The following is a 19,542-nucleotide window of genomic DNA, read 5'->3' as shown; positions in this document are numbered from 1 at the left end:
AGAAGCAGAAACAGAACGGAGCCCAGGTACAGAGATGCTACTGTTATTACCACTGTTATTACTCAGCTTGTACACACATAGGTGTGTGTGGTGTGTGCGTGCAGGTACAGAATATGTGTGTGTGTGTGTGTGTGTGTAGCACAGTGCGGACAGCAGGAGGGCGAGTGTGTCCCCTGCAGTGGACGGGGACAAGAGGACGCAGGGCCGTGTGGAGGACCAGATCAACGATGAGCACCTCCGACGCATCAAGGCCATGTTCCATGAGGCCGACACGGACGGGGGGGGAGGTGGGCACACACACACACACACACACACACTCACACAAGCACACACACACACACACACACACACACACACACACACACACAAACACACACACACACACACACTTTATACTCACTACAATGCCAGGAAGCACATCCTCTTTCTTCCTCAGTCATATTCCACCAAAAACGTGTACTGTATGACCTCTCTGTCTACCCTCTCTCTCTCTCTCTCTCTCTCTCTCTCTCTCTCTCCTTCCTCTCTTCCCCCCTCCCCCACCCCTCCAGGTCTGGACATGGATGAGTTCCGCGAGGCCATCAAGAAGATCATGGGCGACATCGATGATGAGGACGTGGATATGATCTTCATGAAAGTGGACACCAACTGTGATGGCAGCTTGGACTGGGTGGGTGTCTGCGCACACACACACAAACACACAAACACACACACACACACACACACTCACGCACACACACGCACGCACTCGCGCCCGCTGCGCCTAACCCCCTTTGTCTCCCTCTGCAGGATGAGTATCTGAACTACATGCTGTTGGAGTATAGAGAGAAGGACTCGCTGCAGAAGCAGAACCGGCCGCTCTACTTCCCCAAACCCCTCAAAATCGTCCCTGTGTAGGTCCACCCTATCACCTGGCGCACCGTCACTCGGACCGGTGAACTCATTCATTCATTCATTCATTCATTCATTCATTCATTCATTCATTCATTCATTCATTCATTCATTCATTCATTCATTCTTTCATTCTTTCAATCATTCATTCATTCATTAAAGGACAATGCTAGTTTTTGACAACCTGGACCTTATTTACGGCATATTATAAGACGTTTCACTCACCGAGATAACTTTGGTGTAATTCGGAGGCCTGTAGAAGAAATTTTAAATCCAGCGTGAGCCAAGTATATCCATGTAATGGCGGCGGACGGGGCACTGAGAATGCAGCTTCTAAAAAATCTATTTTCTGCCGCGAAATGGTTGTTTTCATCAATCTGTCTTTATGAATCGCTAGTTGTGCTTACATAGAGCGTAGGCCTGTTGTGGTTTTTCACATGCCTTTGTAATATGATCTTTAGAAACGAAATAGCTTCCTCACTTGCTCCAGCACGCATGCGCACAGCGATTCATAAAGACAGATTGATGAAAACAACTGTTTCAGGGCAGAAAATAGATTTTTTAGAAGCTGCATTCTCAGTGCCCCATCCGCCGCCATTACATGGATATACTTGGCTCGCGCTGGATTTAAAATTTCTTCTACAGGCCTCCGAATTACACCAAAGTTATCTCGGTGAGTGAAACGTCTTATAATATGCCGTAAATAAGATCCAGGTTGTTAAAAACGAGCATTGTCCTTTAATTCATTAATTCATTAATTCATTAATTCATTCATGCATTCATTCATTCATACATACATACATACATACATACATACATTCATTTATTCATTTATTCATTTATTCATTTATTCATTTATTCATTCATTCATTCATTCATTCATTCAGAGGATGATTCTCCGTAGAAAGCAGATTCTAATGCGCTCTGCTCTGCTCTACACTACTCCGCGTCCCAGGGCGCACTGCAAGCCCATCGTGCGGCTGCAGTTCTACCCGTTCCAGACGCTGCAGGCGGAGGAGAAGGAGGGGTCCGGGGGGCGGGGCCGGGCGGCGCCCCCGAAGACACGCGGCCAGCTGGGCCGCTACCTGTCTGTCAGCCGCGACGGCATCCTCAACTACTGGAGCGAGAGGTTCAAGCTGACCCGCACCGTCAACGTGAGTGTGTGTGTGTGTGTCAAGGTCAAGGTCAACTTTATTTATAAAGCACGAAGTTGCACCAAAGTGCTGTATAATATATAAAATAAACTAAAACAGAAAACAGAATAAAGTGCACAATAAAGTGTGTGTGTGTGTGTGTGTACTGTATGTGTGTGTTTTAAGAAATATTATTAAGTAACTTTCGCCTCACCCACCCCCCCTTCTCTCTTTCTACCCCCCCTCCTCTCCCTCCCTCCCTCCTCCTTCACCCTCCTTCCCTCCCCTCTCTCTCCGCTCCTTCCCTCCCCTCTCTCTCCTCTCCCTCCCTCCCTCCTCTCCCTCCCCCTGTAGTTGGAGCATCAGAAGCGAGCCTCCCCTTCCTTCTCCTCCTCCCAGCAGATCTGGGTCACAGACATGCTCTGCCTCAGTAACCTCAACCTGCTGGCCATCGCCTCCACTGGACGAGACCTGGGTGAGTGTGTGTGTGTGTGTGTATGCATGGGTTTATGTGTGTGTGTGTGTGTGTGTGTGTGTATGCATGGCTGTATGTGTGTGTGTGTGTGTGATTCGATCGTTGTGCGTTCCTGGTGTTTGAAAACCTGTCCATTCCCATTCCTGTGTCTTCTGTGTGTTATCAAGAATTCTATGACATCAGCGCCAGCAAGTGTGACATCGTCTTCCTTGTGACGGGATTCAAGGGCTACGTGGTTGTCATGGATTACTGGTAGGCTACTGGCTGGGAGGCAGCTGGGTGCAGGGCCATTTTATTCAAATGTATTACAACAGGACAATATGTAGGTCCAAGGGAATTTGATTTTGATCCTCGTGCATGTGTGCATGTATGTGTGCGTGCGTGTGTGTGCATGCGTGTGTGTGTGCACGTGTGTGTGCGTGTGTGTGTGTGTGCGTGTGTGTCTGTGCGTGTGTGTGCATGTGTGCATGCCTGTGTGCGCGTGTGTATGTATGTGTGTGTGTGTGCGTGTGTGTGCATGTGTGTGCGCGCATGTGTGTGTGTGTGCGTGTGCATGCGTGTCTGTGTGCGTGTGCATGCATGTCTGTGTGTGTGTGCGTGTGTGTGTGTGTGTGTGCATGCGTGTGTGTGTGTGTCCAGGTCAGATGGGACTAAGGGGGTGTTCTCTGCGGGCGACGTGGACGGCTGTGTGAGCGTCTTCATCTCCTCTGACGTGCTCCAGAACGGCCTCTTCAACAGCGGAGCCTACAAGCCCGGTACTAAACAAACATACCTTCACCTGACTACCGTGGGATCCAGGGCCTCCAGCCGCCGTGCCCCCCCCCCCTCTGGAACGCATGTGCCCCCCCGCCTCTGGAACACATGTGCCCCCCGACTCTGGAACGCATGTGCCCCCTGCGTCTGGAACGCATGTTCCCCCCCCCCTCTGGAACGCATGTGCCCCCCCACCCTCTGGAACGCATGTGCCCCCCCCCTCTGGAACGCTCTACCACAAGACATCCGCGCAATACACCATCTCCCCACCTTCGTTTCCCGTCTCTAAACACACCTCCTTATACAGGCATACTCTCTATCATTTTCTTAGACTGATATTTATAATTGTTTTGTTATTGTTTTACCTTTGTAAATTTTGTGTCTGTTTACTTGTTTTAACCATGTACGGTAACCTTGGGTGTTTTGAAAGGCGCCTTGAAATAAAATGCATTATTATTATTATTATTATTATTATTCACACACTGTCCTCGGGGCTGGGATTCGAACCCTGGTCCCTATGAGCGTGGCACAGTGAGAGAACCAGCAGCTTCCTTGTTCACAGTCTCAGACATCCTTGCGCTATCGGTTGTCTTCACTGCTAAGGCTGTGTGAGTCAGAATACGAAGGGCTCTTCAGTTACTCGGCTCCTTTTGAACCTTGACCCTGCGGTGACCCCGTTGTGACCCTCTGCCTCTGCTGTCTGTTCCAGGAGGTATCTGTCGCATCCCTGTCCCTGAGTTGCTCAAGAACCCCTCCAAGCACTTCCTGTGTTTCAAAGTGGTGCGTAAATCCTCTCGCCTTGAAGCTCTCTGGAACAGAGACTGGTGTATGACATCATAGTTCCTGTCCACCATTCCCTTTTGAGATGGTAAAGGTTGGCTCTTCTAGAACTCAGACATGCAGACTCTGAGCATGCTATAGGTAGGTAGGTAGGTTGGCAGGCAGGCAGGCACTTTATTAATCCCCTTGGGGAAATTCTATGTATCTAATAGCTCACGGCACAACACAACATAGAGCAACACAGCAATACACAACACAACAAGAGACAGACGGCAAATTCAATCAATCGACATGTCATAAAATGTTGATGATAAAAAACTGAGTAAAGTGCATAAAGTGAGCAATAAACTAATAAAAGTGTCAGTAGTAATTGCAAACGAAAGGAGGGAGGGAGGGGGGGCGGGTGAGGGAAGGGGAGAGGAGGGGGTCAGGTGAGCTCAGGTCAGAGGCCCCTGCCCTCAACTGAGCTGTTAAACAGCCTGATGGCTGCTGGGACAAAGGACCTCCTGTGGTGCTCAGTCCTTGGTGTCAGACCAGGGTGTGGGGGAGAGGGTGGAGAGGGTGGTTGGCATTGTGCTATAGCGTCTACAGCTAGAGCACCAGCTTACTAGATAGCCCGGTTCTTGGGGCAGACTGTCTGGCCTCTGTCAGGCGGGCGTCCGGCGGCCATCTTCCGTTTACAGTGTAATCACCGCTCTCTCTAGTTTTATCATGGCTGACACAGTTCTCATGTCTCAGGGGAGCTGTTCGGATATTTCCGTCTCTTTGTGTGGCTGTCCCTTTGAAAAGAAATGGAGAGGTGACAGGAGAGAGGGATGACGACTGTGTTTCTTGGATGAGGGGTGGAGAGGGGGATGGGGGGATGAGTGGAGAGAGGGATGATGACAGTGTTTCTTGGATGAGGGGTGGAGAGGGGGATGGGGGGATGAGTGGAGAGAGGGATGATGACAGTGTTTCTTGGATGAGGGGCGGAGAGGGGGATGGGGGATGAGTGGAGAGAGGGATGATGACAGTGTTTCTTGGATGAGGGGTGGAGAGGGGGATGGGGGATGAGTGGAGAGAGGGATGATGACAGTGTTTCTTGGATGAGAGGTGGAGAGGGGGATGGGGGGATGAGTGGAGAGAGGGATGATGACAGTGTTTCTTGGATGAGGGGTGGAGAGGGGGATGGGGGATGAGTGGAGAGAGGGATGATGACAGTGTTTCTTGGATGAGAGGTGGAGAGGGGGATGGGGGGATGAGTGGAGAGAGGGATGATGACAGTGTTTCTTGGATGAGAGGTGGAGAGGGGGATGGGGGGATGAGTGGAGAGAGGGATGATGACAGTGTTTCTTGGATGAGGGGTGGAGAGGGGGATGGGGGATGAGTGGAGAGAGGGATGATGACAGTGTTTCTTGGATGAGAGGTGGAGAGGGGGATGGGGGGATGAGTGGAGAGAGGGATGATGACAGTGTTTCTTGGATGAGGGGTGGAGAGGGGGATGGGGGATGAGTGGAGAGAGGGATGATGACAGTGTTTCTTGGATGAGAGGTGGAGAGGGGGATGGGGGATGAGTGGAGAGAGGGATGATGACAGCGTTTCTTGGATGAGAGGTGGAGAGGGGGATGGGGGGATGAGTGGAGAGAGGGATGATGACAGTGTTTCTTGGATGAGAGGTGGAGAGGGGGATGGGGGGATGAGTGGAGAGAGGGATGGGTTGTTCTCCTGTCCTACATAAACTTTTTTTTGTCCCCAGAGGGTAATTGTATTTTGCATTAAGGTTCTGTCCCTTTATCCACTCATCCCTCTTTCTCTCTCTCTCTTTGTCTCCCTCCTTCTCTCTCTTCTCTCCCCCATCTCTCTCTCCCTCCCCCCCCCCCTCTCTCTCTCTCTCTCTATTCACCATTCTTCAGGCCTTACACAACAACTGGTGCCACCAGATCCGTTTCCTGCCAGAGCTGAACGCCGTCGCCAGCTGCTGTGCATCGGACCAAACTGCCATGGTGCTCACCACCGTGCCTCACTCCCAGAAGGCCAAAGTCCAGTACGCCCCCCCCACCCCCCCACCTCCCCTCCACCCTCCTCACCTCACCCCTGCTCCCCTCGTTTGTAGATGTACAGTAGTTAAGTGTATGTAATATCAACAGCATGCTGTCTGTTGTTCCATTCATTCATTCATTCATTTATTCAGCAACTCATCGTTCCAGTTGAGGAATGGCATCCTCTGCTTTGACTACTCCTCTGAATTGAATGTCCTGGGTGAGAGAGCCTGAGGCATGAGGGACACTTGTAGAGCTCCTCTCCTCCCTTCTCCTCTACTCTCTTCTCCTCTCCTTTCCTCTCATCTCCTCCCTTCTCCTCTCATCTCTTCTCCTCTCCTCTCTTCTCCTCTCCTTTCCTCTCATCTCCCTTCTCCTCTCCTCTCATCTCTTCTCCTCTCTTCTCCTTTCCTTTCCTTTCCTTTCCTTTCCTTTCCTTTCCTTTCCTTTCCTTTCCTTTCCTTTCCTTTCCTTTCCTTTCCTTTCCTTTCCTTTCCTTTCCTTTCCTTTCCTTTCCTCTCCTCTCCTCTCCTCTCCTTTCCTCTCCTCTCCTCCCTTCTCCTCTCCTCTCTTCTCCTCTCTTCTCTTCTCTTCTCCTCTCCTCTACTCTCTCCTACTCTCCTCTCCTCTGCTGCGTGACAGTGACCTATCTATCTATCTATCTATCTATCTATCTATCTATCTATCTATCTATCTATCTATCTATCTATCTATCTATCTATCTCTCTCTAATCTGTGTATCTATCCAGTGACCGGGGGGGTAGATCGTATCGTGCGTGTGTGGAACCCCTATGTGACCAACTGCGCCACGTCTCAGATGAAGGGTCACTCCTCCACCGTCACGCACATCGTGGTCAACGGACGCGACAACAAGATCATCAGCATCTCCAAGGACAAGGTAGCTAAACCCTCCTCCGGCCCTCCGAACCAGCACCCGCGCTCTCTGTCACCAGGACTCCTCCTGTGGAGTTTTGGTGCTCAGTATTTGATAGATGTGTAAGCTAGAGAAACGTGGAGCAGCTGGTGAAACTCACTCCTCAGCGCTGACAGTCACTCCAAGAGGGACGCCCCTATTGACTGTCAGCGTGTCCGCCTCCCAAGCGGGAGACCCGGGTTCTAATCCCACTCTGGACATGGCGAAATGGACGGGTTACAGATGCAGACTGTTCATGTACTATCCATCACATTCTGAGCCTTAATAGAATTGGAGTGTGTGTATATGTGTAATATACTGCACCAGTACACCAAACACCCAGTTCTATTCTTCTCTCTTATCTAGTATTCTGTGTTTGTGTGTTTTTATGTTTGTGTTTTTTGCGTCCTGCCCCCTCCCTCCTCCCTCCCTCCCTCCTCCCTCCCTCTCTCCCCTGGGAGAACGTGCGAGTGTGGGACCTGCAGGACTGCACCTGTCTGCAGAACATCCACTCCAGGAACGTTCCCATGAGCCGGTTCCCTGTCTCCAGCGTCAGCTACAACAGGGACACCAACACCCTGGTCCTCGCCACCATCCTGGTATGGCTCCAACCCCTCACCCACTCACACTGGTGACACCAACACCCTGGTCCTCGCCACCATCCTGGTATGGCCCCGCCCCCTCACTCACTCACACTGGTGACACCAACACCCTGGTCCTCGCCACCATCCTGGTATGGCCCCGCCCCCTCACTCACTCACACTGGTGACTCAGGCTCATCTCTGACGAGCTCAGCGCTGATGTTTTGCTCCAGTAACGGACAGACCAGTCATGGTTACTCATCTTTATAAAGCATTAAAGCACCCTGAGTAACTCATGAGTCTTCATGTACGTGCGTGTGTGTGTGTTCATGCGTGTGTGTGTTCGTGCGTATGTGTGTGTGCGTGCGTATGTGTGTGTTCATGCGTATGTGTGTGTGCGTGCGTCTGTGTGTGTTCGTGCGTGTCTGTTTGCGTGTGTCTGTGCGTGTGTGCGTGTGTGTTCGTGCATGTGTGTGTGTGTTCGTGCATCTGTGCGTGTGTGTTTGCATGTGTGTGTGTGTGATGTGTGTGTGTGTGTGTGTGTGTGTGCATGTGTGTGTGTTTGTGCGTGTGTGTGTTTGTGCATGTATGGGTGCGTGTGTGTTCATGCATGTGTGTGTGTGTGTGTTCGTGCATGTGTGTGTATGCACGTGTGTGTTTGAGCGTGTGCGTGTGTGTGTGTGTGTGTGTGTGAGAGTGTGTGTGTGTGCGTGTGAGCGTGTTCGTGCGTATGTGTGTGTATGTGTGTGCGTGCAGATCGGGGTTCTCCATGGAGTGGTGGATGATTTGGACACCCTCCACATGCTGAAGACGTCCCACGAGCATCGTCTCTGCTCAGCTCTCTACAACGCCAACTTCAAACAGGTGAGCTGGTCCTCCTGGACCAGGCGTCCCTCCCTGCCCTCGCTACCCAGGGCCCGGCCTCCTCTCTGGGGGTCGACCGCCTGTCTCTGGCCCTCTCTGCTCCAGGAGGGCTGACAGGCCTCAGTCATTGAGAACGCCACATGAATGAAGTCCTCTACGGGCTGGTTGAGACATCCCTCTTTGTCCGAAGACATGCTATGTGCTATGGCACCACTGTGGGTGACAGCAGAAATGTAGTGTACGTGTATTGTAATGTAATGTAATGTAAGAGTATTGTAATGTAATGTAATGTAGTATAAGTGTTGTGTAATTAAGTGTAGTGTAATGTAGTGTAAGTGTAATATAATTGTAGTGTAATGTAATGTAGTGTAAGTATAGTTTAATGTAGTGTAAGTGTAGTGTAATGTAATGTAATGTAATGTAGTGTAAGTGTAGTTTAATGTAGTGTGAGTGTAGTGTAGTGTAATATAATGTAATGTAGTGTAAGTGTAGTTTAATGTAGTGTAAGTGTAGTGTAGTGTAATATAATGTAATGTAGTGTAAGTGTAGTTTAATGTAGTGTAAGTGTAGTGTAGTGCAATATAATGTAATGTAGTGTAAGTGTAGCTGTGTTCTGTGTTCTCTTTTCACCCAACCTCACCACCAGCCCCCATGAGCTCATGGTGGTGCCCCTCTGTCTCTGCCCTCACTCACTCCAGTTTGTTACATATGTCATGTCCAGCCCAGTGGTCTTGTGGTTGGAGTGTCCGCCCTGAGACTGGGAGGTTGTGAGTTCGATCCCTGGCCGGGTCATACCAAAGACTATAAACATGGTACCCATTGCCCGCTGCTTGGCGCTCAGCATCAAGGGTTGGAATTGGGGGGTTCGATCACCAAATGATTCCCGAGCGCGGCACCGCTGCTGCTCACCGCTCCCCCAGGGGATGGGTCAAATGTGGAAAACTAATTTCACACATTCAGGTGTGTGACAACCATTGTGACTTTGACCTTTAACCTTCCCTCACCTCTAGGTGGTGAGCGGTTGCCATAACGGCGTGGTGAGCATCTGGGACATCCTGAGCGGGGAGAAGGTCATGCAGTTCCAGACCTCGCCAGAGAAGGCGGTGGAGGTGACGGCCATGGCGTTCGACGGGCCCAAGCGCCGGCTCATCACGGGTTCCCAGGACGGAACCCTGCGGCTCTGGAACTTCAACAACGGAGCCCTGCTGCTCACGCTCCCCCTGCTGGACGAGAACGAGGTACTGCAGCTCTCCGCCTCCCTGGCACAACGGCTCAGATGTGCTAAGAGCACACCCATGGGATTTCTTATTGATATACAGATACCAGTATGATCTATCAGAATTAGAATCGGAATTCTGATAAAGATCATATCTGCATATCAGTGACAAATCCCATGGTGATGGAATGGTCTTTGCAACATTGGTTGATCCAAAGTTCAGTAGATAAACAAAGGTGCATAGAGTTTCTCCATTACTCATTATTCGTTTAACAATGAAAACGTGACTTCAGTTGAGTCAGAATATATGAAAAGATTCATACCCTCTTCTCTGTTATTAGGGGGACATTTTGTTTTGTGAATGAGGGCTGTAGGTTGGGTTGGTTCCATGTGTTTCATGTTTATCTACCAGGTAACAGGGATCATCTACATAAACCAGAGGATCTACGTGTCTGGTTGGAGCAAGAAGGTCATGTGGTACCTGTGAGTAGGACACACTTCTGTTACTGACGTCTGTGTTCCGTTTGTGTGTGTGTGTGTGTGTGCTTGTGTGTGTGTGTGTGTATGTGTGTGTGTGTGTGTGTGTGTGTGTGTGTGTGTGTGTGTGTTCGGTTGTGTATGTGTGGAGTATAGTGGAATATAGTGTGATACCTAGACAAAGTGCTCTTCCTAGAAACCCAATACCCCCCAAAACTCTCATCATGTCCTCTCATGTCCTCTCCCCTCGTGGACCTCCATCCCTCTGGGGTGTGAGTAACGTTATGGGAGGATGGAATACTGAATCTGGGTACACCCCAATGCCCCAATACCCCTACACCCCCAATATACCCCCAATACCCCAAGTACCTCAGTATCCTGATACACATGTTCTCCTTGTCAGAGATGTTAAAGAGGACATTGGGATCTGTGTCCGGAACCAGCAGGCTACCCTAATGTCCACCGCCATGCCTTTCTACCCCATATCTCCTACCCCATATCTCCCCCATATCTCCCCTGTATCTAACCCATATCTCCCCCATATCTCCCCCATATCTCCCCTGTATCTAACCCATATCTCCCCTGTATCTAACCCATATCTCCCCCATATCTCCCCTGTATCTAACCCATATCTCCCCCATATCTCCCCTGTATCTAACCCATATCTCCCCCATATCTCCCCCATATCTAACCCATATCTCCCCCATATCTCCCCCATATCTAACCCATATCTCCCCCATATCTCCCCCATATCTAACCCATATCTCCCCCATATCTCCCCCATATCTAACCCATATCTCCCCCATATCTCCCCCATATCTAACCCATATCTCCTACCCCATATCTCCCCTGTATCTAACCCATATCTCCCCCATATCTAACCCATATCTCCCCCATATCTCCCCCATATCTCCCCTGTATCTAACCCATATCTCCCCCATATCTCCCCCATATCTAACCCATATCTCCCCCATATCTCCCCCATATCTAACCCATATCTCCCCCATATCTAACCCATATCTCCCCCATATCTCCCCCATATCTCCCCCATATCTCCCCCATATCTAACCCATATCTCCCCCATATCTAACCCATATCTCCCCCATATCTAACCCATATCTCCCCCATATCTCCCCGATACCTCGTATGTTCTCTCCTCGTCTCCCTGTCAGAGACATGAAGGTGGACAAGGAGATGGAGTAGCATATATGGAACCTACAGCTGTTCCCCCATAGCCCTACATGCCTGTACCCCATACCCTCGAAACCCTATACCCCCGTATCTCTCTATACCCTACCCCATACACACTGCCGTACCCCTGTACCCCCTAGGACATCTGTGCTCTCTCTCTGGTCAGGGATGTGAAGGAGGACGATGAGATGGAGTACCGCGTCTGGAACCAGTACCACACAGAGGACATCTACTCCATGCACGCCCACGGAAACAAGATGCTGGTCACCGCCTCCTACAGCGGCGACATCATCGTCTGGAACATCGACTCCGGGCGCCCCTTCTGCAGGTTCAACGCCAGCGAGAGCCCGCGGCCGCTCCTGCCCAATCGGGTAATGCCAACTCATAACCGTGTCACTATCAAAGGGTCCAATGAATGAAGAGTTGAGCATATACTGGTATGGTGCAAGTCATCGTACTCTAAACAATCTTGTTAAAGGTGTCCTATTATGCTAGTTTTCAACAATTTAATATAAGTCTTTGGGGACACCAAAACATGTCTTTGAGTATTTTTGCTGAAAATCCCACTCAGAATAAGCGTTCTAGCATGCCTCTATACCCCTCTGTTGACCACGAGATCAGATTGAGTGGATTGAGCGCTTTTTCATATGCAAATGAGCTCAGCTAAGAGCAAGTCGGCAGGCTAGAGAACGAGGGCTATTGACGGCGCTATGCTACCTCAAATATAGCTGGCTAGCCTGGACCATCCACACTCGATGCCACTGTGACAAATTTCATTGTCATCTCTCCCTGACTAAACATGATAGTGCCCATGTTATTATCTCCATGGCTGCATGCTGTTACCTCTAGCTACATTCGCTAGCTAGACACCACCAGGCTATATGATATGACACCATTCGACTAACAACAATAAAAGCTAGATTCTGTAGGCCGAAGGGAATCCAATGATGTCCACTTCTTAACATTTGATCATTTTTAAATTTGACTACAAACAATAAAAGCTAGATTCTGTAGGCCGAAGGGAATCCAATGATGTCCACTTCTTAAAGGAAAATGCTCGTTTTTGACAACCTGGACCTTATTTACGACATATTATAAGAAGTTTGACTCACCGAGATCACTTTGGTGTAGTTCGGAGGCCTGTAGAAGAAATTTAAAATCCAGCGCGAGCCAGTATATCCATGTAATGACGGTGGACGGGGCAACGAGAATGCAGTTTCTCAAAATCTACGCTACGATCGGATTGTTGCGGACGAATGACGACGACAATATTCTCGGCACCAACAACGATCGTAGCGCAGAGAATGTGAGCCGGAGAATAGCCAGTCTGCGCGCTGGCCTGTGCGCATGCGTGCTGGAGCAAGTGGGGAAAGGCGTGTAAAGATCATATTACAGAGGCTAAAGACCCCGTATTTGAAAACCACTACAATGGCTCGCGTTGAGGAATCTCAACTGTTGATTCATCCAATCTGATTGATGAAAACCACCGTTTAGCGGCCGAAAATAGATTTTGAGAAACTGCATTCTCGTTGCCCCGTCCACCGTCATTACATGGATATACTGGCTCGCGCTGGATTTTAAATTTCTTCTACAGGCCTCCGAACTACACCAAAGTGATCTCGGTGAGTCAAACTTCTTATAATATGTCGTAAATAAGGTCCAGGTTGTCAAAACGAGCATTTTCCTTTAACATTTGATCATTTTTGACTGCTCGATGAACTAGAAGTCTACCAATTTCATTCCACTAACGCTACTCTAACATTTGATGAGACACACATCCGGGTTGAGGCAAAAGGGGAGTGTGTTAGCTAGCTAGCGTTAGTACTCTATGCAAACAAACACACAGCATTATTAGCATTATTACTTACAGTTGCTGCATAATTTCCAGGGACAGTTGGTATTGCTTCATCATTCAGAAAGAGTTTATCTGGAAATCCTGCATTGTACTGACCCAGGTTGGAAAAGCAATCCGGCAAAAAGTGGTTAGCACACACTGCTTTATAAATGTTCTTAGCCGGTAGACATACATACTCCTGGAGCTTGCTCGATCGCCTTGTTGAGAGGGGTCAGGGAAGAATTTTTACAGCTCACTTATCTGGCCCCCGGGTGATTACTGTTTTTTTGCTTCCCGCTGGAATATGTAGAGAGTGGGTCGTATGCCCACCTCCCTTGTTCTCTGTAAAGTGCATTGTGTTGCCTCTGGGTATGAAATGCGCTATACAAATAAAGCTTTGATTGATTGATTGACTGCCAGTGTTTTGCCAATTTCAGCAGGAACGATGCCATCAAAAATAACATTTATCCACTCAGCTCTGCTGTGCTTTGAGCTTGGTAGACGATCTGTGCTGCTTAGTACATCCAAGAACTGAGCATTTTCCATGCAAAGACATTATGCTAGCTAGCGGGACCTGCAAATAATGTCAGCCTTTATAGCCAGGTAAACATACGCAGGTGATTGGAGGTATTCAGATGGGGGCGGGATTATTATAATTTGTCCCCAACTGTGACGTAATTTGACACAGGAGATTTGAATGGCTTGCAGGGACTGACTTTTTTCTAATGTTTTCATTTCGACTGACCACAACAAAATGACTGGGTTGTTTCACTTCATACTGTGTATTAGTAGGCCCATCAGAGACTCAAATGTACATGCAAAAACAATTAAAAACGTGGACCCCTTTAACAACTGCTGAGTGATCTTCTTCCTCCTTTCTCTCTCTCTCTCCCTCTCTCTGTCTCTCTATTTCTCTCATTTATTTTTTCCACTCCTTGTTCCCTCCTCTTTCTCCCATGGCTCCTCCCCGCCTCGTCTCCTCCCTACCCTTCTCCAGGTGATTGACAGCTTGGCATTTGACCGGTTCGAGGCATCGAACTCCCCGGGTCCGATGGAGAGCGGGGAGCCAGAGCCCCCAGAGGAGGCGGGGGTCACTACCTCCTGCTGCAGACAGGGGGCGCCAGAGACACCCAGCGCCCCCAGACCTGCTTCTACCCAGAGCCACATCAGCGCCAAGCAGCTGGAGAGGCCCAGACTAGCGGTGGACAAGGTATGGGCCAGACAGTCTGTCTCTATGGCACAGTACAGGCCACAGACATGACATACATTGTAATGACAGAAGCTTCAGAAGAGCGCCCCCTGTGTCCACTATCCAGGATGTACTTTAGAGTTTCGATCACACAGATTGGTGTGTATAATGAGCAGTAGGGCAATCACATCAGACCTCTATTGTTTTCTTTTTCTCTCCCTCCTTCTTCTTCATATTCCCTCCTTCCTTTCCTAATCTCCAATTCTCCTAATCTCTAATTCTCCTAATCTCTAATTCTTCTAACCCCCCCCCCCCCCTCCAGGCCCTGTTCCTAGGCACCCGGGAGCGCAGTTCGGACACAGCCATCCTCCTGACCAGCTGCGCGGACGGCTTCGTCTACGCCTGGTCCATCCACCACCAGGGGGGGCTGCTGGCCAAGTTCCGGGCCGGCGCCGGCGCCGTCAGCTCCATGTCCACCGACCTGCAGGACCAGATGCTGCTCACGGGGGACAACGTCGGATACATCTCGGTGGGTTAGAGGGTTTGGTCCAGCTCCGTCCATCCTAGCTCGGCTCAGCTCAGTTCTTTTTCAGTTCAGATTGTCACGGTATGTGTAAAATACTTGGAGGGGCTTAATCAAAAAAGACTCTTTCTCTCCCTCCCTCACTTCTGACTCCCCCCCCTCCCCGCCTCCCCCCAGCTGTGGGACATAACGGAGTACTGCATCCCCACGCGCCGCCAGCAGGAGGGGGCGGGGCGTCCCCAGAGCACCGGCCACCTGCCCGGCCTCATACCCCCCTACTGCCAGGTGGAGGGGCCGCGAGGGAGCGAGGAGGAGGAGGAGAGGACAGAGGTGAGACACTCTAACCACAAGGCCACTGAGCTGGTGGCTAACCAGGCTAACCTGACCGGGGCTGTTTGTCTCTCTAGCCTGACCGGGGCTGTGTGTCTCTCTAACCTGCCTGGGGCTGTGTGTCTCTCTAGTTTGACCAGGGCTGTGTCTCTCTAACCTGACCGGGGCTGTGTGTCTCTCTAGTTTGACCAGGGCTGTGTGTCTCTCTAACCTGACCAGGTCTGTGTGTCTCTCTAGTTTGACCAGGGCTGTGTGTCTCTCTAGCCTGACCAGGGCTGTGTGTCTCTCTAGCCTGACCAGGGCTGTGTGTCTCTCTAGCCTGACCGGGGCTGTGTGTCTCTCTAGTTTGACCAGGGCTGTGTGTCTCTCTAGCCTGACCGGGGCTGTGTCTCTCTCCTCCCCCCGGTGGTGAAGGGTTGGAGGGTGTCCCTGACCCCGCCCCCCCTGCTCAGCTCCTGGCGGGGTCACCTGAGGAGCATCGTCAGTCTGGAGTACGTGGAGCGTTTCAGTCTCATCGTCACCGCCAGCCTCGACTGCAACGTGCGTCTCTGGAACATCGCTGGCAGCTACGTGGGTAGGGATAGGGTTAGACCTAGAGTTAGGACTAGACCTAGGGTTAGGGTTAGATCTAGAGTTAGGACTAGACCAAAGTTAGGGCTAGACCTGGGGTTAGGACTAGACCAAGGTTAGGGCTAGACCTAGGGTTAGGACTAGACCAAGGTTAGGGCTAGACCTAGGGTTAGGACTAGACCAAGGTTAGGGCTAGACCTAGGGTTAGGATTAGACCAAGGTTAGGGCTAGACCTAGGGTTAGGACTATGCCTAGGGTAAGACTAGACCTAGAGTTAGGGCTATACCTAGGGTTAGGACTAGATCTAGGGTTAGGACTATACCTAGGGTTAGGACTACAGCTGTTGACAGCTACATAGGCAGGCCAATACACAGTAGTCACTCTTCATGCCGCTACATACATAGCTAGGCAGGCGCAGCTAGCGGCTGCTCACAGGAAGCGTTTGGTGAGAGCGTTGTGTTTGAGGGACGTTTGGGCAGGCCCAGTGACCATGTTGTGTTTCAGGGACGTTTGGGCAGGCCCAGTGACCGTGTTGTGTTTCAGGGACGTTTGGGCAGGCCCAGTGGCGAGTGGGCGACCCCTGCAGCTACCCCACAGACCTGCCTGTGGACCTGAGGAGAGTGGGCTCCTGCCAGACTCTCAACGTACTCAACCAGGGCACACGCCCACACTGGAAGTGAGTCCCACATCCTGGTCCTAGTCCAGTTGGTCCTGCTGCTACTACTCTCCTCCTCTTTGTTCCTGGTGGTGCTGGGACTTTGTTGTGTAAGTGGTCCCATTTACAGTGTAGATATTGTCATTGAGCCATACCTACCTGTGTATGTGTGTGTGTGTGTGTGTGTGTGTGTGTTTATCAATGGCAGCATCGCCAAGAAGCGTATCCAGGAGACGCTGACCAGGCAGAGGCTGCAGCACTCCGCCGTGCCCGACTTCAGCGAGAATGCGACCTCTAACCTGGAGGCGCTGGCGCCCGCTGACCCGTGTATCGACCACTACAGCAACGAGCAGCTGGAGGAGACCTGGCAGAGCTGGCAGGAGAAGGGCAAGCAGGTGAGGAGGGGCAGAAATCGGTGGAGAGGGGTGTGTGTGTGAGAAGTGACCCTATCATAGCTCCAGCCGACCAAACAACTAACCTATCCAACTACTGTACCTAACCCTAGCCCACATAGATATCTATACCTACCTGAAGACGTTTCTTTTTGCTGCTCTTTTTTATTAAATCAATTAATTATTTATTCATACACAGTAACTTTTATTCCTGTATTTTATTTTTCCTGCATTTTGTTTCAAATGTCCTTTTTTGCATTTTGTCCTTTTATGTGTTGCACATGCTTGTTGCTTTTAATGTCTCATGTAAAGCACTTTGAATTGCCTTGTTGCTGAAATGTGCTCTACTAATAAACTTTCCTTGCCTTGCCATGCCTTACCCGTTCTCTCCACAGACCAGTGCTATCCTGGGCCGGGCCTACAAGCAGAAGGTGCGCCACCGCCTCCCCTCCTGCCCCCTGGACCTCCGGACCTCCTTCAGCAGCAGAGAGCAGGCAGGTCCCTCAGGCTGCACAGCTTCATACCGCACTGCCACCTGCTCCCTATCAATCTGATGGTTGATTCAAGATATTCAAGGACATTAACTCTACTTTTGTTAGGGGACCAAGGACAAAGTGCGAGGCACCCTATTGTAATTGGTAGTTTTATTGTTATTATTCTGTCATGGAAGTCAATGGCAGCCCCTATAACCGACTGGTCGATTTTTACGAAACTTTGCACAATGTCAGAGGGATGCAAAGATGCCATGAACCGGATTTTACATTGATTGGTCAAAGGGGGGCGCTATAGCAATTGATTGAAAATACAAACTTTTAACTGGCATATCTCATGCCCGTTTGACCTAGCGTCATGAAACTCAGGATAAACAAATTTGCCTCAAGAACCTATAACTTACGGTTATGTAGATTTTCTAGATTTGATTTTTTATGTCGATTTTTTTTACGTTTAAAACCTATCTCCTCCTAGGAAATTTCACCAATCTGCATGAAACTCAGTAGACACAATCTAGGGACCAATATCTAAAGTCCCATCTCTGCAAAAGTTTGGAAAGTTGATTACAATATCTACTATGAGCCAATTAAGATTGCAGGGAGCGTGGGTTTTCACATGAAGGTGTATAATTTCTGATGGGTTGGACAGAACACCACCAAACATTGTAGGCATATCAACACACATAAACGGAGGATAACCCTCCATTACTGACCAAATCAAACCAAATGGGGGTGCTAGAGAGCTAATTTCCTGTTTAGGCCTAACCCCCATGTTGATTTTTCTGAAACTTTGTACAGTGGTACCAGAGCATGCCTACTGGTAACTAAAGAAATATGAAGCGGACTGGCCACAAGATGGCACTATAATGAGCCAAAATGCTTAAAAGTGGCTAAAACGCAATCAATTTCTGTGGCGCCCCCCGTGGACAAATGGGATTCATATTTATTGTATGTGTAGGACATGCAATGCTCAATAATTTGACACGAAATCGCCAGATTCAGTTTTGATGTTGATATAAGCATTTTTGCAAAGCCACCCCTGTTGCGCTTTCATTGTATTTTCATTGACATTTTCGTTGCACTTGTTGCCTTTGATGCGCTCTCTGTGATTGATGCCTGGCCCCCGGTATTGCTGCTTGCAGCAATATTTATTATCTTTTTTTAGTTGAATGTGAAGTCTGTGCACTTCATTTACCCAACCCTTATTATACCTACACACAGTAACATGTACGGAATAAAACATTTAAACAAATTAACACATTAACATTGTTTAACACTTTAAAGTCGCACAGAAACAGACGTTTGAGATTATCTAACTTCCGTAGTTTGATGTATTTCCGACGCAAACAAGCTATGAGGGTGGGACATATGTTTAGAGGAATTTGATTGGAACATTGACAAGTGGATGGGTTTTAAGAACTTTAGACAGATTCGATGGACGTTGTTTGAAGGGTGGATGTCGTGACATTATTGGCCTGAAATCTAAGGTACCTGTTGTCGTAATTGCACGTGACCTACCGTTTTCCAAGAAGTAAGAAATTATATACTTTGATATAAGATTACAACAAAAGTAGAATTTAGAATTTTTTTGGCATACATCGTTGAATAGGTGGAAGAGCATTAGGGCCAACAACTGAGTTTTTTTTTTTTTAAGCTTCTGAGTTTAAAGTCTGAATTTCTGACTTTAAAGTCTGAATTTCTGAGAAAAAAAAGGCAGAAATAACTTCTGAGTTTAAAGTCAGAATTTCTGAGAAAAAAGTCAGAAATAACTTCTGAGAAAAAGTCCGAATTTCTGACTTTAAACTCAGAAGCTTAAAAAAACAAAACAGTTGTTGGCCCTAATGCTCTTCCGTACTAATCCCATAAACACTATGACCAATTATGTGAACCAAAATGGGACAGAATGCTTTTTTCATTTCTGTGCGACTTGAACTTTCATAACTTTTTTCTTTTCAGCTGAGGGTGTACAACTCGATGCCCTTGACCCCCCTGCAGCCCATCGATCTGCCACCGATCCCCGAGCTGCTGAAGGAACGGCAGAAGACCCAGGAGAGCTTCGGTTCTGCCAAGGGAGGGCGCAAGAAATCCCTTGTTCCCAAACAGACAGCCAAAGGGAGCGCTGCCAGATGGGGCTGTACTGATTCCTAGAAGTGTTGTGGTACACAACTCGGCACTCACTGTTTCAATACACAATTTATCGTCTAGCACCTTTAAGAGTAGATGTAATGTCTGTGTGTGGTTGTTCAGTTGTTGCTTTATAGACAGC

The 19,542-nt window shown here is 49.2% G+C and overlaps 1 protein-coding gene across 1 annotated transcript; it reads left to right on the top strand.

Annotated features, from left to right (window-relative positions):
* Positions 1-211: 211 nt before the first annotated feature.
* On the top strand, positions 212-19,424 carry LOC311315443 (cilia- and flagella-associated protein 337-like; the record flags this gene model as incomplete). Its single annotated transcript, XM_084446113.1, has 24 exons — positions 212-287; positions 552-670; positions 790-893; positions 1,847-2,045; positions 2,379-2,499; positions 2,667-2,751; positions 3,139-3,254; positions 3,962-4,032; positions 5,925-6,055; positions 6,203-6,270; positions 6,800-6,948; positions 7,425-7,562; positions 8,301-8,408; positions 9,419-9,646; positions 10,037-10,107; positions 11,459-11,663; positions 14,124-14,336; positions 14,638-14,844; positions 15,016-15,123; positions 15,583-15,742; positions 16,282-16,414; positions 16,602-16,788; positions 17,181-17,279; positions 19,233-19,424. The coding sequence occupies exons 1-24, from the start codon at positions 254-256 to the stop codon at positions 19,422-19,424; spliced, it is 3,246 nt and encodes a 1,081-aa protein (XP_084302239.1). The 5' UTR covers positions 212-253.
* Between the last annotated feature and the right edge of the window lie 118 nt (positions 19,425-19,542).

The sequence above is a fragment of the Borostomias antarcticus genome, assembly GCF_949987555.1.
Source record: "Borostomias antarcticus genome assembly, chromosome: 11".
Lineage (NCBI taxonomy): Eukaryota > Metazoa > Chordata > Actinopteri > Stomiiformes > Stomiidae > Borostomias > Borostomias antarcticus.
The sequence above is the reverse complement of the archived record's forward strand: the minus strand, read 5'-3'. Positions and strand labels throughout refer to the sequence as shown.